The sequence below is a fragment of the Vespa crabro genome, chromosome 7, assembly GCF_910589235.1.
Source record: "Vespa crabro chromosome 7, iyVesCrab1.2, whole genome shotgun sequence".
Classification (NCBI taxonomy): domain Eukaryota; kingdom Metazoa; phylum Arthropoda; class Insecta; order Hymenoptera; family Vespidae; genus Vespa; species Vespa crabro.
In genome coordinates this window covers 8,981,557-9,007,289 of record NC_060961.1, presented here as the reverse complement: position 1 = coordinate 9,007,289, position 25,733 = coordinate 8,981,557, and the positions used below count along the sequence as shown (strand labels likewise).

At 27.4% G+C, this 25,733-nt stretch overlaps 3 protein-coding genes across 12 annotated transcripts in view; 1 reads left to right on the top strand and 2 right to left on the bottom strand.

Moving 5' to 3' along the window:
- Nucleotides 1–25,716, top strand: part of LOC124425670 (heterogeneous nuclear ribonucleoprotein K) — a 127,863-nt gene extending 102,147 nt beyond the window's left edge. For all 9 annotated transcript variants that reach the window (XM_046966323.1, XM_046966318.1, XM_046966320.1 and 6 more), the window contains 5 exons: nucleotides 22,315–22,443; nucleotides 22,617–23,115; nucleotides 23,294–23,451; nucleotides 23,581–23,750; nucleotides 25,635–25,716. In XM_046966323.1, the coding sequence (XP_046822279.1) occupies nucleotides 22,315–22,443; nucleotides 22,617–23,115; nucleotides 23,294–23,451; nucleotides 23,581–23,750; nucleotides 25,635–25,662 (984 nt within the window). In that variant the 3' untranslated portion in view covers nucleotides 25,663–25,716. The remainder of the gene's footprint in view (nucleotides 1–22,314; nucleotides 22,444–22,616; nucleotides 23,116–23,293; nucleotides 23,452–23,580; nucleotides 23,751–25,634) is intronic.
- Nucleotides 7,498–13,378, bottom strand: LOC124425674 (cytochrome b5-like). Of its 2 annotated transcripts, none has more exons than XM_046966327.1 (3): nucleotides 13,271–13,378; nucleotides 12,718–12,988; nucleotides 7,498–9,325 (listed from the first exon to the last, which is right to left on the bottom strand). In XM_046966327.1, the coding sequence occupies exon 3, from the start codon at nucleotides 9,285–9,287 to the stop codon at nucleotides 8,883–8,885; it is 405 nt and encodes a 134-aa protein (XP_046822283.1). In that variant the 5' UTR covers nucleotides 9,288–9,325; nucleotides 12,718–12,988; nucleotides 13,271–13,378; the 3' UTR covers nucleotides 7,498–8,882. The 2 variants fall into 2 exon arrangements, with proteins under 2 accessions (XP_046822283.1, XP_046822284.1); XM_046966328.1 differs by having other exon boundaries at nucleotides 12,809–12,988.
- Nucleotides 14,036–18,958, bottom strand: LOC124425673 (cytochrome b5-like). Its single transcript, XM_046966326.1, has 3 exons — nucleotides 18,739–18,958; nucleotides 15,522–15,862; nucleotides 14,036–14,819 (listed from the first exon to the last, which is right to left on the bottom strand). The coding sequence occupies exons 2-3, from the start codon at nucleotides 15,802–15,804 to the stop codon at nucleotides 14,677–14,679; spliced, it is 426 nt and encodes a 141-aa protein (XP_046822282.1). The 5' UTR covers nucleotides 15,805–15,862; nucleotides 18,739–18,958; the 3' UTR covers nucleotides 14,036–14,676.
- Nucleotides 25,717–25,733: the final 17 nt, after the last annotated feature.

The following is a 25,733-nucleotide window of genomic DNA, read 5'->3' as shown; positions in this document are numbered from 1 at the left end:
ATTTGATAAGAAAAATTTTCTGGAGGAAATTTACGATCTTGGTCAATTTTCTTTTCTTTTTCTTCTGTTTCGTTTTTCTGCTCTTTTATTTTATTTCTTTTCTTTTCTTTTCTTTTCTTTTCTTTTTCTTTTTTTTCAAGAAGCTAAACAACACTTGGAGAAATATTTCCCTTCGAATCTCTCTCTTTCCCCTCTCCCTCTCTCTCTCTCTCTCTCTCTCTCTCTCTCTCTCTATTTCTTTCGGCATTGTTCCTATGGTTTATGTCATGTTGTTGCGTGTTATGAAACGTAGAATCCTTGAATTTTCGAATATTTCTCAATAAACTCGATGGGAGAAGCTCGACAAAAATGACAATACAATCCAATTCCATTATATAACCCAATTCGAAAAGAACGAAAATCAAAAGAAAAAATCCAAATTCATTCGACAAGATATTTCGATGATCTAGAAAACGAGATTAAATGTGAAACATGATCTCGATCATTTTCCATTTCATCTTTCATTCTTATATGTATGTGAAACCCTACATATATATATGACGTTCCATAAAATATTTCAAATCTAGCAAATTATACAAATATTATCCCACTCATATAAATTATACTATATACATATAAAATATGTTATATATATATATATATATATATATATATATATATATATATATTTATTAGATAGAATATATAAAATGTTGAATACATGCATGAAAAATATTTTACATTATAAGTATTATTACATATATTATTATATTATCATAATTATGCTATCATATTTTTTATTTATAAATATATAGAATAAATATTTTTTACTTAGGACATTTTTATAATTACTCGAAATGATATATTGATCAATTGAAAATCTTAACATTTTCACATCTTACATAATTGATGCATTTGCATATCGATTTTTTGTTTTTAATTTTATTAATTAATTAATTAATCTATTTATTTGCTTTTCTTTCCTTTTTTTTTAAGTACATCATATCAAATGAACTAAAATTGAAATAAGTAACTAAATGACTGTAACAAATAATATCAGAAAGAAGGGCGATATGTGTGAAGGATAGAAAATATTGAAAGATGTTGAAAAATAAAAAAGAAAGAGAGAGAGAGAGAGAGAGAGAGAAAGATTCAAGGTAACTTGAAATGTGTATTCAAGGGTGACTCAAAAACTGTATATTAAAAAGCTTTTAGCAATATTAGACCACCACCAACGAGACACTTTCTTTTCGTTACAAAGATGAAGGGGAGGAAATTTCAACGGGTTTTCACGACATTTTCATTCCCACCCTATTTTTCACCCCTTTTCATCCTTCCGTCATGTTGTCTGTTTTATTCACTCTCCATCTTTATCTCTCTCTTTTTCTCTTTCTGTTTATTTGCTTTATACAATTCTTTGTCAATCTCTTTTTTATTTCTTTTGTGTCTTTATTTATTACTTTTTTTATTTTTTTCTTCTTTTTTCTTTTATCTATTCGTTGAAAAAGAATTTATCAAAAGACGTTTTTTAAGACTAATCAAGATACATTTCCTCTAAAGATTTTTTGTGTAAATCTTTTTACATTTTTTTTTCTTTTTTTTATTAGAATAGGGTAAATTTCTTTTATAATATCATTTAACTTTGACAATCATATCCATATCTATATAGATTGTATTTTTGATTTTTATGATCGTTTTGAAATTATCATTATTTCATATATTTAATAATGTCCATATATTTTTGTAAGTATAAATTTACTTAGTATAGTATAATTATACTATAATATAAAAGATTATATAGGGTGCAAATTATAGTATTAATTACATTATAGTATAAGGAATTATACATAACGTATACATATATATATCTATTTTTATATTCAAAATTATATAATGTTCAAATTATAGTTTTTATTATACTATAATATAATATAGAAAATATAATCAAAATTACAATATTAATTACAATAATAATATATAAAATAATTATATAAAATATATAATATATAAAATAATTAAATACAATAGAAATATAATCAAAATTATAATATTAATTATATAGTATAATTTTACTTATACCATAATTTCCGTTTTATCTAATTTTTGTGTAAATACGACAGAAAAAGAAAAAAGAATTGGGTCAAAGAAAGTTAATAAGTTAATTATTATTGAATATTTATTAATATACAAATCCTCGGATAATGATAAAATAAAAAAAAAACAGAAGTATAATACAATAGCAAAAAAATGATCCAGAAATTAGAATTTCATCGAACTTTATTATCGAATTTTATTACTTTTCTTTTGTTTATTCTTCTAGTTGTTTATTCTTCGTAAACTTTTTTTTACTTTCAAAGTCATGGTTATAGTTCTCTTTTTCTCTTCTTGTTTAAGAAAAAAAAGAAAAAAGGAAGAAAGAGAAAGAGAGATAGAGAGAAAGAGACAGACGAGCGTAAAGTAGCGACGTGGTTCATCGATTTTGCGGACGTAAGCTTGGCTTGGTAGTTTTCGTCTTTTTTGCGAACGTCGATGCATGCCTCTCTCTCTCTCTCTCTCTTTCCTTCTTTCTCTTTTCCTTTTTATCTATCTTTCTCTTTCTCTCTCTCTCTCTCTCTTTCTTTTTCTCTTTCTCTCTCTCTCTCTCTCTTTCTTTTTCTCTTTCTGTCTCTCTCTCTCTTTCTTTTTCTCTTTCTCTCTCTTTTCTCGTTCTTCACAGCATCCCTCAGAAGCTCCGATTTTCTAGGGCTCGTTAAAATACTTTCGAAACGACGTCAACGACTACTGCTATTATTCTGAGTATGCTTTTTCCCCCTCTTTCTTCTCTTTTCATTTCTTTCTCTTTTCATTTTTTTCTCAACGATGTCGAAAACTTTGAAAACACCACTAATGGTGACTCTTGACATCGTCTATCGAGGATCAATTTCCTTCGGGAAGTAAAGCGGGAGGAGATAAACTGAACGATAACTTGCATGGACTCTATTTTATATTTATATTTTTTTTGTTCTTTTTTTTTCTTTCCTTTTGATATTTGTCGATATATTAAGTTCGGATATATATTGGATATATTAAGTTCGGATATATATTGTATATATGTACCATATATCTTGTATATATACCGTACATCTTATATATTTTTGGAGTCTGATTGGTTCACAGTTATTTTGAAGAATTATCTTTAAAAAAAATCTTACAAAAATTAATTTAAAGTTCTCATATTCTCATATTATTAAAATTGAACTGACATGTATGTGTATACAGATTATACATATATATTATATATGTATGTACATATTGTACACACATATGCATATATAAATATATATATAAAGTTATCTTATGCCTTAAATTTTTAGAATTTTCGTTTCTATTTTTTTGATTGAGAATAAATTATTAAAAAATAAAAAGAAATATGTATATATATATATATATACACAATCGTTTTCTTTTTTTTTGTTTGAGAATTTATTTTATATATATATTGTGAATCTATTTTATATATACTTAATATACACACACATAACTGGAACAGACTATATTTCTTCAACGGTTGAAAATAGACAAAAATATTACAAATCAAAAATATTACAAAGACAAAAATATTACAAATCAAAGTCAAATTATGTTGATGATGGATAATACATAAATAATTTTATGCACTTTTATGGATTGATGCATCAGAAAAATGCAACTGCACTTTTTTTAATAGAAAATAAATGTCTATCTGCATTAATTGACACAGTTTTTTATTTTCTACATAAAAGTATTAACATACTTATGACCGAGACTTATACATTAGGAAGTTATTACCCGTGATATTACCCGTTCATTAACATTTAACGACAACCCTAAATAATTCAGAAAAATTTATCTATGATAATTTTCTAACGTCCTAAATTTAGGACATATATAATCCTATCTCCCATGTTCTGAATATTTCATATAATATTTTTTTTTTTAAACAAATAAATGTGCGCTCTGCTCTACTCTCTCTCTCTCTCTCGCGCGTGCGCGCGCGCGCGTTTTTTTTTCTTTTCGTTTACAGGCGAGTTTCGAGACAATAGATATGGATATTTATTCCCTCCCATTTTCGTTCAATCAAAGTCACTTAATTTTAAGATGAATAGTTTATTTCATTATCTGTTCTTGTCTAATGAACACGATTCGTATATTTAAACGCCCCCATTCATAATACCCATAACTTCATTTTCTTTTATTTTCTCATAAAAATGTATCTCACGAGTTTAAATTCACTCTTTTCTTATCTGGTGACCTCGAAATTTATAGAATTTTAATTATATATCTATTAACTTAGATGATTTTGACTTATCGGTCGAATCTTATCTTTTTTTCTTTTCTTTTTTTTTTCTTATACTTTTGATAAGAAATGTTTTGTAAAAAATAAAAAAGTACAAAAAAAAGAAATAATGAATAAATAGAAAACAATATTTTCTTTTGTTAAAATTATTAAATTGCTGTTCTGATTTTTTTTTAATAAAAAGAAATATACATACATACATACATACATACATACATACAATACACACACACACACATATGTATATATGCGCATATACTTATGTTTGTATATAATTTCTTTTTTCTGAATTAAATATCTTGATTTTTTATTTTACTTCTTTATATATTTATTTATTATTACTATATATCATTGTTCTCTCTCTCTCTTTTTATTAAGAACGATGACAAAATAAGGACGACAAAAAATAAAAGGACTCGAAGAGATACTCCTCTTTTAGGGCTTCGCGTTTGAACGAGCCGAGTCGCGTGCAGCTCACTCTCCTTGCGTTTTCCTTTCCGCGTGGGTGGATGCGGTTTACCGACGCGGTCGAGTGCGTGACACATGTGGAAAACCACATATCCTTCCTGTCCTTCGGATACCATATGCTTTCCATATTCACTTCCTGTTCCCTATGAGACAGGACGAACTTGAATACTCCGTGACTCATTAATTAATACAAAAACAGAATTTATTTTTTTTCTTTTATAAATAAAAAATAAAAAATCAGTATAATTGAATCGATATAATACAAAAATGAGATTTCTTTTCCGTTTAAAAAAAAAGAAAATAAGAAATCGATTATCCATGAACTTTAAGAAATTTACGACAATCTGATAAAAAAAGATCAATTTCATTTGTAATTATATTATCGATATGTTACCCTTATGACATTGTATAAGTAAATCATTTTAAATATTTCAATTTCAAATCTAAAAAAAAACAAAAAAATATTTCTTTCATCGTTTCAATTTGTTGTACGTCTTGGAAAAGTATTGGCAATATTAGGAATTGTCTAGATATCAAGAATTGTTTAGATTTCTAATTAGAAATTGAAATTACATGATCCAACCGAGAACACGTCTAATCTTGTAAAAATTATTCTCGTTTATATTTAATAAAACAATTAATTGACGTGATACATGCCTAAATTCTATTGACGATGAGATGGTTTTATTTCGTTCAATTCGATCAGTTTTAAGAAGAGAGGATAATGATACGAGCCCAATGAATATGACCATATAAATCGATTCGATTTGTTGATATATCAAGACACCTATTATTGCAATCAGAACATTAATTTTTGAGCAAGATATTGAAATTTTTCGTATAAAATTACGCAATTTCAAAATTATTGTATGTTTCTTAGTCACTATGAAGTTCTTAGTCACTAGTTGCAACAGCTCTTTGAATAATTATTTGTCTAAATCTTAAATTTATACATTGGAATATATATTATACTTAGGACATAACAATTTTCGTAACAGTTCGGTTATAACTTATCAGGCTGTAAAAAATATAAAGCTCGATAGATTATAAATCGAATTCGTTGGAATGAATACGTTATTTTGAAATTTAAATTAATTTTCCGTATATTTCAATATAGTCAATTGTAGGATCATCGAATTTCATAAACTTTTTTTTTAGCGATACCAAATGGTATTTAAGAGGATAATAAAAAAAAAATAATAAATGATCGGTAGTCCTTAATTATCCTTTTTTAATGGATTTTATGTTGACCAAAATAATATACATATTTTTTTTCCTATATGTATTTTCCTTTCTCACTCTTTCTCCCTTGTATATAGAATAAATATAACATTAGACATTATACATATATGTAGTGTTTATCGATTACATACTATCGATCGAAACAATAATAGAACGAATTATAAAGCCATTTTTGTCGTACATAGCTGTATGATAATATAGCTACAGTGTACATACACACACATTTACATTATTATTGGTATTACATATATATATGGTATTACATATATATATATATATATATATATATATATATATATATATATGTATGTATGTATAACTGTGTGTATGTGTATGTGGGTATAGTATATAATATATACTCGTATGTAGTTTGTCAACATTCCATATTCGATCATTATAGATAGAACATTCATCAAAACGTAGTAGAGACATAGTATATATGTATATGTATGTATATATACAGGATGGAGGTCAAAAATTGCAAGATGATTTTAAAAATCAATTCGATACTCTTTTTCCTGTCTTTTTAGGTTAATATTTTTTTCCTTTTATGCTTTTTTCCCCGGATTATTAAAACTACAAGCTTAAAATATCTCGATAAAGAGTAATTGATTTTTTTAAATCACCTAAAAACTTACGGCCTAATCCTCGTAATTTTGCCATTGTCGATAAAGACATTCCAATTTATAAATGAACATATAAAATCAAAGGGTTTCAGATGGTAAACAGAAGTAGAAAAAGTATACTTCAGTTCGATCCGAAAGTAGAGAGAAATGCAATACTACTATTCGAGACACTTTAACTTTTCCTTTATTCTACATTTCTTCTTATTTCAAAGATAAAGAAGAAAAGAGAAAAAGAAGAAGAAATAAAAGAAAAATAAAGAAAGAAATCAAAGACGAGAGAATCCTCTTTGTTGCTAACTTACCTCCTACTTCGTCACTTTTTTAATTAACGATCTCTCGAACTTAATTTTTTTCCTTTTTTGCAATAGTATCGTTCAAATAACAATAACAACAACAGCAACAACAACAACAACAACAATAATAATAATAATAGTAATAATAATAATAATAATAATAATAATAATAATAATAATAATAAAAGGAAATAAAAATTTAACTAATTCAAAAACAGTAACAAATTTTTTATAACTTTTTGTTATTATATTAACCTTTATTAATATTTTTATAACCCTTTTATAATTTTTGTTAATATGTTTAAAGTTCTTAATAATTATTTTATGATTTTTACCTTTTTTTTATTCACTTATATTAATTCTTCTTATATAGATTATTTTTTATTTTTATTACATTATTTTGATAAAAAAAATCAAGATGTCGTCGTGTAATAATATTCAAATTTAACGAAAAGACGAGAAAGTTCTATATAAATTTTTACATTTGAAATATATATACATACATATATCTGTATATTTTTTTTCAATACTACTTTCATTCTTAAAAAAATTACTTTTACTCTTCTTCGTTTACTTAATATTTTTTTTTTATTAGGCTATTATTCATTGTTATCATTACTTGATAAGGAAAAAAATGTAGAGAGATGTTGTTGAGTACGATTTTACTAGCTTTGGTACAAAAAAGCGGAAAATTCAAAAATTCTATTTAAATTTGTTCATATCTCGAAATATTTGAAATTTCCGCCGTGTACATGTCTGGAAAGGAATTTCTCATCGTCGAAACGATTTCGTCATTTCTCTTCTCTCTAACTAGTCTTTTTTCTTCTTTCTTTTTTCTTTCTTTTTTCTTTCTTTTTTCTTCGCGAAATTCCCTGTTGGTTGTTAAATTTGTACACATGGCTAGCTACGACGAGGGACCGTTCGTCTTCGTTAACGTACATACGTCCAATTTTACCCTCTCTCTCTCTCTCTCTCTCTCTCTCTCTCTCTCTCTCTCTCTCTCTCTCTCTCTCTCTCTCTCTCTCTCTTTTTCTCTTTCTCTCTCATACTTCCACCCACACACAAATTAGTTATATGTCATTTCATCGATCATGGTAAGAGATTTTTTTTTAAACTGTTGAACGTTTTCAACTTCGTTTCTTTTTTGTTCTCTTTGTCTTCTAATGAATTACTACATTTATATTGTATGTGTAGTGTAAATATGAGTATATATATATATATATATATATACTCCTGTGCGTACATACATATATACATACATATATGTATGTATGCATATACATAAGGATAATTGACAAAGAGAAAGAGAGGGTAGATAGAAGTCATCCTATCGTGTAATTTTAATGGACGAAATGATAAATAACGTATTCGTTACCAACAACAGTCAGCTGTACAAGACAGTAAAACTGTCCAATCACCATTTTTCATAATAGTAGATTTATTTCTTACAACCTATGCATGTATCTAATTTATAGTAGTCAATTTTGTAATGACTTAAAGAAACACTATAAACACTTAAAGAATAATTATGAACACAACAAAAAAGAAAGAAAAAACTAACTCATACTTAGACATATTCATCGTAAATTACCCCTTTTTTACTTACAGGTACATACATAATACGTTTGTATATTATTGATTATAAGTGATACGAAACGATTTTAAAATAGCTGCGTGTATATATATATATATATATATATATATGTCATGTGTGTATATGTATATACATATCGCGCACGCGTGTGTGTTAAAATGATTTTTTTCGATTGCAACAATGCAGAATTCTTTGCTAAAACATACTAAAATTATTTTTCTTTTCTCTTTTTTTTTTTTTGTTATTTTATTCTCTTTTTATTTATACAAACATGAATCGCTAAATCATGATATTAATAATGATAATGATAATGATGATTATGGTAATGATATTAATTAATCGTTATCGTTTTTATCTTACGATAATCATGACATATTGTAAAATATAATGGCAGCTAAAAGCATAATGGCGGCGATTAGGGTATAAAATGGCGCTCCTGGTCCCTTAACATATTTTTCATTTTCTGGTTGTTTGTTATTATAACCGGCGACCCAACCTTTTTTTAAAGGCTTATTAGTTCTCTGTGATTCTATGAGTTCGCCTATCTTATATTTATTCATTAGATCAAGAGCATCTTGAGAATGGCCGACGTCATTGAAATTTTCTGTACCATCTTTTCCCGCATGATCGATAAGAATCTCTTCACCGCCTGGATGTTCGTTCAAAAATTCTGTAACATCGTAGACCTTGTCGTGTAGAATTATTACTACTTTTCCAGTACCCTTTGTCTTCTGTACTTCTTCTATGGTAAACTCTTTCAATTGCACCATCTTTGTTTTTTCTTTTTTTAGTTTTTTAGCTTCGCGATCTGCAAACGATTTATAATTATATTAGTTAAAAATTCCTTTCTATTACCTTGATTAGTAAAATTCATTCTTGATGTATTATATATTAATACACTCTCTTTATATCTGTGCGTCCATTTTTTTATGACTTCCGCAAGCTTGCGCGCGCATGTGTAAACCTTAATAAATGATTTTTTTTTTAGCACAAATCCTAAATATATGTATGAACAAGAAAAAACAAAAATTATTGACATTATCAAAAATACGATACCATCTTTCTAATATTATCAATCGAGGTTCATGTAAGATTACAAATGAAAGTGATATAAGACCGGAAGTAATAAAGTCAAAGACAATAAACCGATTAAATAATACATATTACATAAAAATCTTATTGTCGTTAAAAATAAATTTTTAAGATTATGTATAATAAACGATATTGAAATTAATAAAAGACCGAATTGTATTAGACATTGGATATACAATATTCGATTCAACATGGGGGGAAATAAAAAATATACCGATTTGTTGTAATATGTTACAAAAGTAGACAAACGTATGTGATACGCGAATGTAATTTAATTCTCTCTCTCTCTCTATATATATATATATATATATATATATATATATGTATGTATATCTATTGTACCATTCTCCTACAAACGAAACACGTGTTCGACTCGTCTTCTCAAGTATTATTCATGACCTTGTCTGTTTAATATGCATCATGTGTTCCGAAAACATGCTGATCGAATTCGATTAACTTGACATTTATCCTTCTTTTATCTTTTTTCTTTTTCTTTTTTCTTCTTTAAGATTATTAAATGAATTTATAAATGTTTCTTTATAAATGCATAAAATAAATAAAAGATAAAGCATATTTTTCTCTTATCTTGTTTTCCTTTTCATCGAAAATCTTTTTCTTTTTTTTTTGAATAATTGAAAAGAAAAAGAAAAATACGAAAACAATATCCATTCGATACCGGATCCTCTCTTCCTCCACCATCACGGTCAGTTGCGTATTATAAAATCGAAAATGAGAGTAAAATGAATATAATAACGGAGGTAGAATATAACGTAAGTTCAAGGATTATCGCAATGACCGTCGATTCGTATGTAGAAAAAAAAAAGAAAGAGAGAGAGAGAGAGAGAGAGAGAGAGAGAGAGAGAAAGAGAGAGAAAGAGAGAGAAAGAGAGAGAGAGTACTATAGTAACAGACTGTTGTCCTTGAGACGAAGCCGGTTTCTCTTTTAACGATTCGTACAAAGATAAATCCTGTGTCATTATTCCAAGATACTTGAGAAAATCATTGACTTAAGGGTCTTTCTGCATTAAGTATTTTACAATAACAACCATAATAAAATAAAAAAATAAAAAAAATAACTTTTACAGAAAATTAACAATATTTCTTACATTATAATACGTCGTTCCAATAACATGAACAAAGTTAATATATGAAGTCTTTTTAATTATACTAACAATAAATAAACCCATCAAAGCGTATTAACAAAAAAAGACTGGAAAAGAAAATTAAAGAAATAGAAAAAGGAAAAAGAGATAGAGAAAGGAGAAAAAAGAAGGCCATAACCATTAACTATGATCACATCACTGCATCAGATTAACCATAATGATTAATCAGCGTTATTTTAGAACGTCCTTTCCATTTTAAAATCGATTTTTCTTACTGGTTGAATAACAGTGACACAGAAAAATGTGCTCTCATTTGGACATCATATTGTCGTGATCGCCATTTTGCATAGTCATTCTCTTCGCATATAACCGATGTCATGTTTAACTTCGTATTTCTTGTTTTCAAACGTGATGATGTTAAACAATCGATTTTTTCTTTTTTTTCTTATTATAATTTTTCTAGGAAACTTTGTAGTTGTAAAAATAACAAAGTGTATCTCTTCGAAATATTACGATCATTTAAAAGTGAGGTTAGACGAAGATATAAAATATAAAATATCATGAGATTCATAAGGTTAAACTAAATAAGGAAAAAATAAAATTTATTTCTTCATTAAAGAGATAAATCGCAATTGCATGATTTTGTCATGAAAGAGAAAAAGAAAAGAAAAAGTGGATGGAACATAATAATTTACTAGTTAATATCGTAGGATATTTGCTTATGAAGAAAAAACTAATGAAAAGATAACAAATTTATGTTACCATTAGAGGTCAACCATAATTACATAACTTCTAAAATAAAAAGAATAAAACCAAAGAAAAAAAAAATATAATACAATTCATCATGTTCATATAGCATTGCTTGCACTCACACTGTTATATTGAAGAAATTATGTATCATCCCGACAATATTTATCAAAGTACTCTAACGTAATCTCATACAAAGATTAGATTAGAATACTGATATTATAATATTTAACATGAACTTCTGCTATTTCAAAAGAATTAATCAAAAATCGAACGTATTGGAAAACAAATCAATCTGTTAACCCGTCGAATAGCCACCATTGTTATTCGTGAAATGACGCCTATTGTTGAAAAAAAGAAAAAAAATAAATACATAACGAAACGAAAAAGGAATATACGAAAGGTTAAAATTATTGGCAAGTATTCGTCACGAGAATATTCGTTCCGCTTTCCGCAAGAAACTTTAATACTCGCATGATTACAACGGTCATATATGTGTACGCTCGACTATATAACAAGAGATATAAAACCCCAGTGGTTCTCAAAGATATAAGTAAGGTACTATTAATGAAACTCGTCTTTTCCATTCGAAGTTACGTAATCGAGATTTGCCATATCGTTATATATAAAGTAAAGAAAAGGGAGAACGTATAATCTTTCTTTTTTTCTCTTGTATTTTTTTCGTTGTATTTTTTTCTCTATTTATATTTATTATCTTCCTAGTATCGTTTAAAAAATATGCTAGTGAGAAATAATAATAAATAGAGATTAAAGTTTTTTAATGTGACTTTAGTTTACTTTTTTCTTTTTTTCCTCCTCTTTTTCTTTTTTTTCGTCGAATCATATCAACGATATTCTCATCTTTACAAAAAAATGATCTCCCTTTTTAAAAGCATCCGATTAATCGTCAATCAATAAAATTTTCTCAGAATTCAAATTTCATTCGATACTAAATAAATTTTATTCGGTAGTTTTGCTTGTTGTACACTTCTCCGATTTATCCGACGAAATAATCGTTGAATACGTCAGTGATAAGAAACAAAATGTAGGCCAAAGCGTAAAGATCCAAGAAATCAATGTCACTGATCATAGCTAATTAATTATAAGTAACATGAACGAACAAAAACGTTCATTGAATTAATTAATAATTTTCTAAATTCAATAAAATCAAAGGAGTGATATAACAATATCACTCCTTTTGAAAAAATAAATAAAACTGAATAAAAAAGGAAAGGCAAATTTGTAGGAGAACCTGTACCTGTGTCTTACTAATTCTCTCTCTTTTCTGTCGTTTCTCTTCCTTTTTCTTTCTTTTTCGTTTTTAATTTATCTTTTTTTCTCTTTTTTACTTCTTCGTCACTTCAACAATCACTCTTGTCATGTCCTATTACTGCTGCTGCTGATGTTATCGCTGTGTTGTCGTTGTTGCTGTTGATGTTGTTGTTGTTGTTGTCGTTGTGTCGTTGTTGCTATTGATGTTGTTATTGTTATGATTGTGTTCTTGAAATTCCAATGTGTCAGGGTTGCGTCTGGATGATAGGGAAGAAAGAGTGAAAAGGCAACAAAATTTGATAATATAACAGAGGAGAAATTTAGATTGGGACAAAGTAAAAGAGTAATAGAGACAGAGATGCACTGTAGATACACAAAGTAGATTAATAAAATATTTTTGATGAGTATATTCGAAAGTCACAACAGAGATAGAAATAGAGACAAAGAGAAAGCGAGAGGAAGGGAAAAAAGAGAAAGAGGGAGAGAGGGAGAGAGAGAGAGAGTAAGAGAGAGAAAGAGAGAGAAAGAGAGAGTCTCACCTCGCACAACCGCACTCGTAGAAGCACTGCCGATATAAAATAACACGCTAACGTTCGGTGAGCTTTATCTTTCCCCTTCTCCTCCTCCTCTTCCTCCTCCCTCCTCTCTTTTATCTCTCTCTCTCTCTCTCTCTCTCTCGCAGTTATGCGACCCCACCAATCTCTTCCCGCTTCGTGTTTATCTCCTTTCAAACGAGTAACAAATGAACGAATACGACCCTGACGATCATTTTCTCATCTCCTTCGAGATTTATCATCCTATTTTGGGGAAGAGACGATATGTATATAAGGAGAGAGAGAGAGAGAGAGAGAGAGAGAGAGAGAGAGAGAGAGAGAGAGAGAGAGAGAGAAAAGTATCCTACGATTAGGAATTTTATATATAAACATGATGTAGAGATTTTCATTTTTCTTTTTTTTTCTTTCTTCTCTCTTTTTTTTCTTTTTTTTTATTTTCTGTTGAGAAAAAATTTTTTACTTCGAAATTGTTTTCTATGATCTTAGGAATGATTAAGTACTTTCAAATATCATTTCCGATTAAGATACGATTAGAATCAGTGAAAATATTGTTTTCTTGGAATTTTGTAAAATAATCTTATATCTACTAAATGATATGCGTATCTAAAGATACATTTCCGATCAGGATTTCGTTTATATATCAATTGGATTGTAATTTTAATGAAACTAATTATTATCTAAAGATTATAATGAAACTAATATTTTTCAATGAAAATAAAAAAGGAGGTTTGCAAATAAGAACAAAATATGTGGAGCGTACAGTCAATGATTATTATTGTCGAGTATATGCAATATTTAATACAATTATGCTAATCGTTATTACAAATGTACTTGAAAAATGCTTAGTCATTTAGGCGTTATGTATTCACATGCATGTACGTGTGCGCATCGTATACTCATTGGAAACGTATTTGAATGCGTGTGTTCCTATGTGGGTTATCTCCTTTTATATACATGTAACAAAAAGAGAGGGAGAGAAAGGGAGAGGGAGAGGGAGAGAGAGAGAAAGAGAGAGAGATAAGTTTACATACTTAAAGAGAATTCAATATTAACTTTGTTACCGGCGCTAAAGTACAAAAAAGAAGAAATGAACATAATTAGCTATTTTTTTGACGTTCAAGATCCATATGACCAACTAATAATTATTAAAAAAAGTGGAAATAACAAATCGGTGGAGGGGATGGAGAACTTCTTTATCGACAAATCGTTATTTTCTTTTTTCCTTCTTTATTATATAACACACATTCTTATGTATATATATATATATATATATATATATATATGTAGTCCATATCCTAACATTTATATCATTAATGTATGTATTATATCATTGAAATACATACGCGATTAAAAATTATATATATAGGAAGCCTCTGGTGTTTCTAATTCTACTAAAAAACATAGTAATAAAATAAGATACCGTAGATAAGAATACCTGCGGCGACTACAATCGATATTGTCTTGTTATTTTCTTCTTTCTTTACTTCTTGATATTCCCAGTTGTCATCATCTACGATAGTTGGTTTTGTTATTGCTAAAATTTGAAAGGGAGATAAAAAGACAAAGAAAACAAGTACGAAAAAATTATGTTAGGTATTTCCATAAATTAATAAATAAGGTATTTCCATAGATTAATAAATTAAGTATTTCCATAGATTCATAAATTAGATATTTCCATAGATTAAATATTTCCATAGATACTTTTAATTCTAAATATAGAAGAAAAGAAAAAAAGAAAATTAAATTTCTAAAAAATGAAACAAATATTCTTCTTTTTTTCAGATATATATTTCCTCATGAAAATAAATGTAATTTTTGTAATATCTTTTTATTTTTCATGATATTTAATTAAAAAAATGAAAAAGTGTTCTTTGTATTTAAGAAATTAAAAAAAAACCGAATTCTCATATTGAAACGTATTTTTCTATAGAAAAAAAAATTTGTCTTCATTATAAAAAATATTTTTCGTCCACTTAAACAAATTCGTTTCATCTTCGAAAAACTATTTGTTCTCTTTATTAAAAATAATTTTCCTATTCTAGAAAAATTGTTATCATTCTCAAAGAAAATTCTTATAAATAGAGTATACAAAGGATTAGCAAAGAAATATCTTGATAAGAAAGACGCTTTTTACGTGAACCCCATCATTTAATCAAAAGATCAAAAGGAAATATTTTTGTTTTAATCTTTCAGATATCTATTGATTTAAAATTGGAATTTTCTTTAATGATACTACCTTGAATCGGGTCGGAGGTCGAGATGGTGGTCGTAGCATTATCGTTGTTCACTATCTCGCCTATTTTGAAAGTCTCCTTAAGCATTATGGCTTCTCCGCTATGTCCGATGTCATCGAAGCACACGGTACCATCTTGTCCAGCCAAGTTTATCAATACTTCCTCTCCACCAGGATGTTTCTTTACAAAATCTGTTAGATTGTAAACTCCACCATGTATCACCAACCATAAGTCCTCTTTTTTGTTGTGACGTTCTACCTCAATTCTTGTATAAACGTTCGCCATGATCTTCAGATTAATACGAATCTTCTTATTCCTATTTATTTATATTCTTTTTCTGAGCCTGCACAAGTTGAAATTAGAAATGTCAATGGTATCAATGATGATAAGAAAATAAAAAAATAAATAAATAAAAAAAATAAATAAATAAAAAGTATTTTTCTTTTTTCTTTTTTTTTGTAATTTTTTCAATTTTGTTTGATAATTTCTAATTAAAGGTTAATTGCAAGATAATGACAAAGAAGTAACATAATTAATAAATACAAATTTCTTAATATTTTTTTTTTCATTACTTTATTTTATCTTTATTTTACGTTAGATAATCTTTAAATAGAATTTAACTTCAATATGATTAAATAGATAAGTAGATAGATAATTAGATGGATCAATTTAATTTTGCAACTTATTCCTAACGTTATATTTTGTTTAGATATATTTTTTTGTACTCCTTTTATTTCTTCTATTCTTTTTTCTCTTTTTATTTTCGACCCCGACCAGCCTACTGTTTATTTATTGGATTCGGATACTCATGACGCGATATAAGGATATAAAACGAAAAGAAGGTATGATTTGTATCGAATCTAGAAAGAATTCTCGATGGACTCAAAGAAGCTAGCATTCAAAGACTAGCGATGGGAATAATACTCTTGCAAATATAACACGTATAATAGTTATTGTATTCATAGCTCTTTATGTTTGACTGTGTGTGTGTATGTGTGTATTACATAACAGTTATTTATCGATATTTCATATAAATTAGCTTGCACAACTATTTCAATTAATTGTAATACTCCATTGAAACCAGAAAATATCTTTTTTATATTATTTAAATTTAAAATTTTGTATGATTAATAAATATTAAATAATATTTATTTATCGATCGAAATATTTTGTCGTCTTTCATATAAATTATTGTACATAATTATTATCTCGAACCACTGTAACTTCTATTGTCAAATGAAAGATATTTTTTGGTGGTTTATATAAAAAAAAGAATAAAAAATAATATTTATCGTAAAATATTTATAACTCAATAATCAATACAAATAAATATTAAACAATATTTATTTATCGATAAGAATATATTATGTAATCTTTTTATATGGTTTACTTTTTTTATATAACTATTTTTTTTATTAAACGTCAGACGCTATTATATATATCATAAAAATGATAATTCTTTTCTCTTTTTTTTTTTAAATATTTAAATTCTAAAATTTTTTATTCTTATTAAATCCATCATATATTATTATTATTATTATTATTATTATTATTATTATTATTATTATTATTATTATTATTAATATTGTTGTTGTTATAGTTGTTGATGTTGTTTTCTTTCGTAACAAATAAGCGTCTGTTCATTTATCGTCTCACAAATAAGATTTGTTTGTTCTTGATCTAAAATTTCAAAAGCTAGAAAATGGAATTAGTCCCATCGCTACTCGGCAATGATCTATTCTCGAACACGTTTCGATCGGATCGCGCGACGGACTTTGAAAGGGAAAGTAGGCAAGATCACGACTCGTATCGTAAAGAAGTAGAAAACGATAAATAATATATATATTTATATGTATATATATATATATGTATATATATATGTATATTTATATGTATATATATATATATGTGTATATATATATATATATATATATATATATATATATGTTTATATAAAAGAAAGAAGGAAATATAAGCAAGAAACATTACCTCGCATCTTGACATTCGTCTTACATATTCTTGTCCACACATTATATACCGGGTGTTTAAAATGAAGTTTTACAAATTTCATATCCAGGAAAGATGATATTTTTGAGAAAAAATAATTTAGACAAGAATTATCCGATTTCGTGAGGGAATATTAATGGCATTTATTGTTTTTATTTATTGAAAAATTGTAAGATCTATCTCTACATATCTTTTTTTTACTTCACTTTAAATAGATTATTATTTATTTATAGCGAAGTTATTTATTAATGTGACTTAAAAATTTTCTGTTTTAATATTTTTATCTTTTTTTTTGTTTCGTAAATTTCTTATTGGAAATAACAAAAAAGTAATACATTAATTTAAATTTACAATTTGTGATCTCTGTTTAATTTACTAACAATTTCTATTTTTATCTTTCTCCTTTTTTTATATTTCTTCTAATCTTGAAAATAATAAAATAGAATAAAAATTGATTAGAATATGTAATTTGATATTTGTCAAATATGCCAATAATCTGAATCAATGAAGTAACGATCTTCTTATTATCATAAAAATCAAAAATTTTTTTTTATTGGAGTATAATAACAACGAATTCTACGTGAAAAAAAATAAAAAAATAAAAAACAAGTAATTTTTGTTCGAAATATTTTTTTATCCACTTTATCTACTTCAATTTTTCAAGATATGTTACGTATTACTTTTTTATAATTACTCTTTAGAAATAACTTTTATTCGACATTTTCTTCCTTTCTATTATCTTTCTCTTTCTATTATAAATCAAATAGAAATTGTTTGAGATAATAATGAATATATATATATATGATTCAATACAAATACTGTATCGATCTATCGATCGGTAGAAAACGTTACATAGTGCGTTTCCTCTTTTTTTTTTCTTTTTTTTTACATCGAAATTTTGTATCTACGCTCTTAAAAAGGTATGTTTTACCTTGAAATTTTATCAAAAAATATACAAATGTGACACATTTTTTATCTTTTTCTCTGTTTCACAATAATAAATTCAATATGATTTAATTTTTATTCATTACGAATTGACAATTAAGAGTGAATAATTTATGTAGATTTTAAATAATGACATGGCAGAGTAATCATTTCTCATTCTCTATTCTTTTTTATTTTTTTTTTATTTTTACTGTTTTATTTATCTATCTGTTTAAACATTGTTAATGAGGATAACAAATAATACAGTGAACGACTAATGAGTCTCACCTGTGCTTAAAATGTAATAATTACGTAATCCAATTTCAATTTTCGATAAAAATCCCCGCAAAATAATTCGAAAAATTATCCATAAATCCTGAACACTGTTTCTTCTTTATCTTTTTCTTTTGTTATTATTTTTTCACCATCAGAATCTTAATCATTCAGCTTTTTCTGTTATGATCACTCCGACACGACTGTCGTATATTTTCTTTCCTTTCCAATCTTACTTCAGCATTGTTCGCAGCCGTGAACTGCGAACTCATCAAAATTTATAATTATTTAGATAGAATGGGCAAACGTCACCATGTGCTTTCCGCATAGATTACACCATTTACTTTCCATATAAATGCATACATATTATATGAGTCGAGTGTATTAAGAAGCAAAGAAACAAAATTGAATTACGTTTATTTTTTGATAAGTTAAAGTTTAAGAAAAGAAAAAAGTATAAAAAAGATTATTATAAAAGTATTTTCTCATAAAAATCATAATCGTTATGGTAAAAATTTTCATAATCGGTCAGATCATTTTTTCTAATATTTAACCCACATAATTAATTTTAAGTTTATTGAAATATTTATATTTTGTGCTTTATATTAAATAGATATTTGTATTTATTTTTTATTGTTAATTCTAATTCACAAAAATTCAATTTTTTTAGTAATTTCAAGGATCAATATTTTATTAGGTTATTTGCAATTATTAATTTATTTTTATTAATTTATTTTTTAACCATAAAATTTATATAAAATTTATTTTAAATATATTTTATATTAAGTAATTGTTAGTTTTTATTATATTATTTTTAATCCATAAAAATTCATTTATATAATAGTTACAAATCTCGAGTTTTTAAATAATTTTTGATTGTTTTTTTTTCTTTTTTTCTCTTTTTTTTTTGTAACATATTCGAGAAATCCAATGAGTTTTTCCTTTTTTTTTTTACAAATCGTGATTATATCAGTCTGTCTTTCGAGAAAAACTAAAGGGATGGATTACTGTTTACTTCATAGAAATTCAATATCTGAACAATGTCAGGAGAGTTGCGAGAAGGAGGAATGGGGAGGAAAAAGTGGAGGCTAAACTCAATGTGAAAGTATCCAGAACGAGCAGAAGTTTCTAAAGCGTATCCCACGGGATTCCAAGTTCTTCTCGTCCCCATATCGTGGAAATAGGTATCTCACGATATCTCATACATAGAAAATCTTTCATCCAACTTTCTGTTCTATATCGATAAATCTTTCTTCTTTCCCTTTCACGGATGTACGACCAATAAAATTATCGTTGTTCTATCTATCGTCGAAATTAACAATTGACGAGTTTATATAAAACATTGTTTATTACATATTTCTTTATGTATATACCCATATGTAATACTCATATATGTTATTAATTCATATATATATATATATATATATATATGAGCCGTTTATTTTGAAAATGGCCTAACTCCATTTATCTTCAAATCGAGATATTTAAGGGTTTGCGTTTCAATGAATTTAAAAATACACGTATAGGATACTAATGAGTCATATTACTTAAGTGTATCTAAAGGTGTTAAATTTATAGTTCCTATTAAAATAGTGGCAATTATTAAGTGAATAATATGCGTTTTTTTATCAAGAATGGAGTTAGGCTACTTTCAAAATTAACAATCAGATTCATTATAAAATTTGAATGTGCGTAAGTCCATTCAACATAATTTAAGATGCTTCAAATTGAAAAAAACAATACTCAATTTATTTTACAATCTTTAAAACACTTCAAAAACATAATTTATACGATTCAAAACATTTTTTAACTATATAACGTACAAAATTACAAACATAAATTTATTACAAAACAATTTACTACTCATCTATATTTTGTGTGTATGAAAGGGATTTGAAGAAATCATGATGTTCCGGTGGTATATATCGTAATAGGTCAATTATATCCTTGAATTTTGCTGTTGTAATTTGTCTGATTTTTTTATACAGTGGTGTCAATACAATATTTTCGAACTTTCTTGATCTACCCCGACGTGGTAATAAATTCAGGACTTTAAAATTTTCATTTTCATTCATTGATTTAAGTATAAATGGAGTTAGGCCACTTTCAAAATAAACAGTTAAATTATTGAACTAACTCCGAAAACTTATGTGTCAAGAATTATCGTATTTGCTCGGAATATAAGCAACCTGAAATGCTTTACTGATAAATAAGATAAAGTTGTACAAGTAATTAAAGCAACCGGAAAAAATTGACAAATGGAGTTAGGCCACTTTCAAAATATATATATATATATAACTATTGAAAAATTCATATTTTTTTGTATTTAATTAATTAATTTATTCATTTACAGTATTTTTTTTTATGTATGTATTTATGTGTCACGTTAATTTGTACATAAAAAAATACGTTATACATACTTAGAAACGATTAATATGACTTATTTTAATTTTCAATTTATCAATATTATTAAAATTTGTTGATAAATTTCTTGTGAGCCGAATGTCAATGAATTTCAAATTTGATTATATTCGAATGATACTTAAATTCATGCTTTTTAACGATATCGTACAATAGAATGACAACATATTGTGAATCTTTTGTCGTTGAGAAAATAGAGCTAGTTGAATTGTCGGATCAAAAGTATGAGTAAAAGAGAAAAGGGAATTGGGAAGGGAAGAGAGAGAGAGAGAGAGAGAGAGAGAGAGAGAGAGAGAGAGAAATAATAGAAAGGTGTTAATGGCGGCGCTTTGATCTATGTAATTAAACGGCACGATTTCAACACAATGTCAAGCATTTCCACACTGACGTGAGTATCCGAACGGATTAGATTGCTTTTCTCTTGACAACGTAACGTTTCGAGCCAATGTTACGTATCAGATCGAATCGAACCTACAATGAACACATATAAGCACTCTTTCCCTCTGGTCTTCTTCGTCGATGTAAGGTCGTCAACGATCGATGTGTAATAATTTCAACATCAGTAGGTTAGGTTATCTTCAACTACGACTATATTGATATGTCCTATGACGTCTGTCATTTTGTCAATATGACAAAAGATAAGAATTAAATTTTTATTGATCAAATTAAACTAGTCTTCACGTTTTTTAGGTTAATTAGGTTTTCCTATTTTTATTTTTTTTTATATATTTAGTGTAAATATACTTGAGAGAAGTATATACAGACACGTATAGTTGTCAACCATCAATTTGTAATAATTTCAACATCAATAAGTTATCTTCAGCAACGACTATTTTTATATGATCAATGGCATCTGCCATTTTATCGATATAACAAAGGATAAGATTTAATTTCTATATTGATCAAGTTAAAATGCTATTCAGGTTTTTAAAATAATCATTAATTAAAAAAAATATATATATATACTCTTTTAATACATATATATATATATATATATATATATATATATATATATATATATACATACACATACACATATACACATACATTATAATATATACAGCGTAAGGAAAAAAAAGAGGAAATAAAAAATGCTAATTTTTCCTTCTTGATATCGACGATGTAGCATAATTGTAGTATCTCACGTGACATAATTTGCTCCTGTTGCAGAAAACTGGAGCCAGAATCAAGATCTACTCCAACTGCTGCCCACGCAGTACGGATCGCTTGATCAGCATCTGCGGGAAGCCAACGACGTGCATAGAATGCATCCGCGAATTAATCGCTACCATTAAAACAGTAAATAAAAAAAAAGTCTTCATTGAATAAAAATAAATGAATACATATATATATATATATATATATATATATATGAGATACGTATATATATTTCATTTTGTTCATACGTTCCTATTATTTCACACCCGCTTTTTTTACTTGAAAGTTTAAACAAAGTTTCTCCATTTTTACAGTCGCCGTTGAAAGGTGTGAATAGTCCATACGACCCTCACAACTTTGATGATTATTATGCAGACGAATATGGTGGTTATGGAAGTGGAGATGGCGGCCAAGGAAGAGGCAGTGGTTTTGGAGGTGGTCCAGGAGGTCGTGGAGGCGGAGGTGGTGGTGGTGGAGGAGGTGGCGGCGGAGGAGGTGGCGGCGGAGGTGGAGGTGGCGGAGGCGGAGGTGGTGGAATGCCACCAAGACGAGACAATCGTGGTGGTGGCGGAGGTCCCGGTGATATGAATCGTGGTTTTCCACCATCGTCAAGAGGTGGACCTCGTGGAGGAGCTGGTGGAGGAGCGGGAGGTGGTGGAATGACGGGTGGCCCGATGGATCGTGGATATACTGGTAACTCGAGAGCTGCTGGAGGTGGTGCTGGTAACGGTGGTGGATACGACGGAGGAAGGAATGCCGGCTATGCTGGAAATAGGGCTGGCCCGCCACCTTATGCTACTGGAAATTATAACGGTAAGGAGTCTCACCCAAATCTAAATTAATAATTATGTTTTACGTCGAAAATTATTTATTATAAACAAAATAACGCAACGTTTTCATTTTATCAAATATTACTGACAAAAAATTTATTATTAAGTAAGAATTTTTAACAGCTCTTTTATTAGCTTATAATGCTTTTGTTATGTCATAGGAGATGGTTGGGGTATGCAAGGTAGTGGTGCACCAAACGGTTTAGGCGGTGCTGGTAACTCAGGAATGAGTGGTCCATCAATGGGTGGAAACAATCAGGGAAATCAAAACAATATGAGTGGAACCAAGACTAGTACTCAAGTCACCATCCCTAAGGACGTAAGTCAATGTCACTTCAGTATATTGTATATATATGATTATCTGATCTTCCTAAGTAATAAACTATCGCCAAAGCTATATTTAACACGAGAAAGTATTTGTTACATCGTCATCCGTTTTTGATTTTAGCTCGCAGGCGCAATAATTGGTAAGGGTGGAGCAAGAATCAGGAAAATCAGATCGGACAGTGGCGCTTCGATCACTATAGACGAGCCATTACCTGGTAGTAATGACCGGATTATCACAATAATCGGCTTACCCAGTCAGATACAGATGGCTCAGTACCTTCTACAACAGAGGTAATTATCGGGGGCTATAATTGATCGTTTATTCGAATAATCATTGAACGATTTTGTGCTTCCTTCCTACGATGTTCTTTCCTCGGAATCCTATCTTTTGCATTACATCATTATCTAGTAAAAATATTTTTTCGTATCTGTTGTTTAATAAAAAAGTAATATATTACGATTTGATATATGAAACTTTATAAGAGAAGGATGTATATGCTTTATATTGATTTCTACACTATATAATATAATGTATTCAATTATGTCATATATCTAATTATAATATTAACAAATATGAAGATCTATGCAGAAAGTTTTATAGGAACATTATATATTATATTAATATGTAATATAAATGTATGTTATATATATATATATGTATATGTTATATATGTATATATATGTTGTGTATATATATATATATATGTGTGTATATACGTATGTATGTATGTATGTATGTTTATACTATAGTCATATAGTAGTTCGCTATAACTCATCGCCACTTTTATGTCTCTAATATCGGTTCATTGTAGTAACAATTGTTACGTCTTTATGCCAGCCAAATAACATTTTCCGCTTGAATGACGTGCATCAAGAAACTAACACGATATCCTGACTAATTCATACATAATTCATACGTGCGAGAAAGAGAGGAATAGAGAGGGAAAAGTGAGTAAGATGATGTCAAAGGTGAAAGAAACATGAAGACGCGAAGAAAATTCTCTCTGTAAAGGCAACACTATATCTTCTTCTCAACGTTATAAATCGACAGGATTAAAAAGAAAGAAAGAAAGAGCTCCGTTGTATGGAAGACTAGTGATTTTGTTGTTCTACTTTGGATGTAACAAGGAATCACTAATCATCCTACAAAGGGACTCGCATATCATCGGCTACCTGTGAAAACCTCTGCTTTCTTGGAAACTAATTGAAAAACATCTCTCTTCCATGCCAACGTTCTCGCGTTTCTTCTGCTGCTTCGTCGACAATCCATCTGTGAATTTACTGATGCTTATAAAAATAACACCGATTAAAATACACAATATTAAATCCATAAATATATCTTGACATAGTTCTCGAACAAAAAAAGAAAGAGCAAATTGATATAACTTGCAAATAATTCTTTTGTATATTTATATATATTATATTTTAATATCAAATTTTTATGTTATAGTTAACTTATACTTTTGTTTATAAATAACATTGATTAAAATACAATATTAAATTTATAAATAAATCTTGATAAAATTCTTAAACGAAAAAAGAAAAGAAAAGAAAAGAAATTGATATAACTTACTAGTAATTCTATTCTATATGCAATACTTTAACATCATCAATTATTGTTATGCTATAATTAACTATTCCTATAAGGGAATATATAGAGTACATTAAACATATTTTATTTAAAATATTAACAATTTTAAATAACAAAAAATTATTTTTATGATAATATATATTTTTGTTATATTGTTCACCCTCTATTCGCTTCTCCTAAACTTTTAACTGTACTAATAAATAAATTAACCATATACTTCTCCTAATTATCATTTCCAAAACTTTGTAAGTTAGCGTATAGGTTGAATAGTCTAACACATATAATTAACAATTTTTAATAATTTTATATAACAAAAAAAATTATTTTTAATAATATAATATTGTTATACTTTTCAACCTTTCTACTTGGATACTTCTAATAACTTTTAACTATATTAAGTGTATTAATCTTGTACTTCCTAATCATAAATTCTTAAAATTGAACAATCCTCATCTCAAAATACACATTATTATTTTTCTTTTTTTTTGTTATAATTTTTTTCTACTTTTTAATACCTATGTGTACCTTCAATTCGAGATATAAATAATTAATCTTAATTAATATTTTTCATTTTTTTGTTCTAGCGTACACGAAAATGCTGATCATTATTAACAAGGAAGAAAAAAAGAAGAAAAAAAATAAAGAAGATTAAAAAAAAAGGAAAAAGAAAAAAAAGAAAGAAT

What these genes read in the sequence shown, in the direction of transcription:
- LOC124425674 (XM_046966327.1), bottom strand. Translation starts at nt 9,287, where the DNA reads ATGGTGCAATTGAAAGAGTTTACCATAGAAGAAGTACAGAAGACAAAG.
- LOC124425673 (XM_046966326.1), bottom strand. Translation starts at nt 15,804, where the DNA reads ATGGCGAACGTTTATACAAGAATTGAGGTAGAACGTCACAACAAAAAA. An exon ending in GACCTCCGACCCGATTCAAG is followed by an intron (nt 14,820 to 15,521) that starts GTAGTATCATTA and finishes TTCAAATTTTAG; the next exon opens with CAATAACAAAACCAACTATC.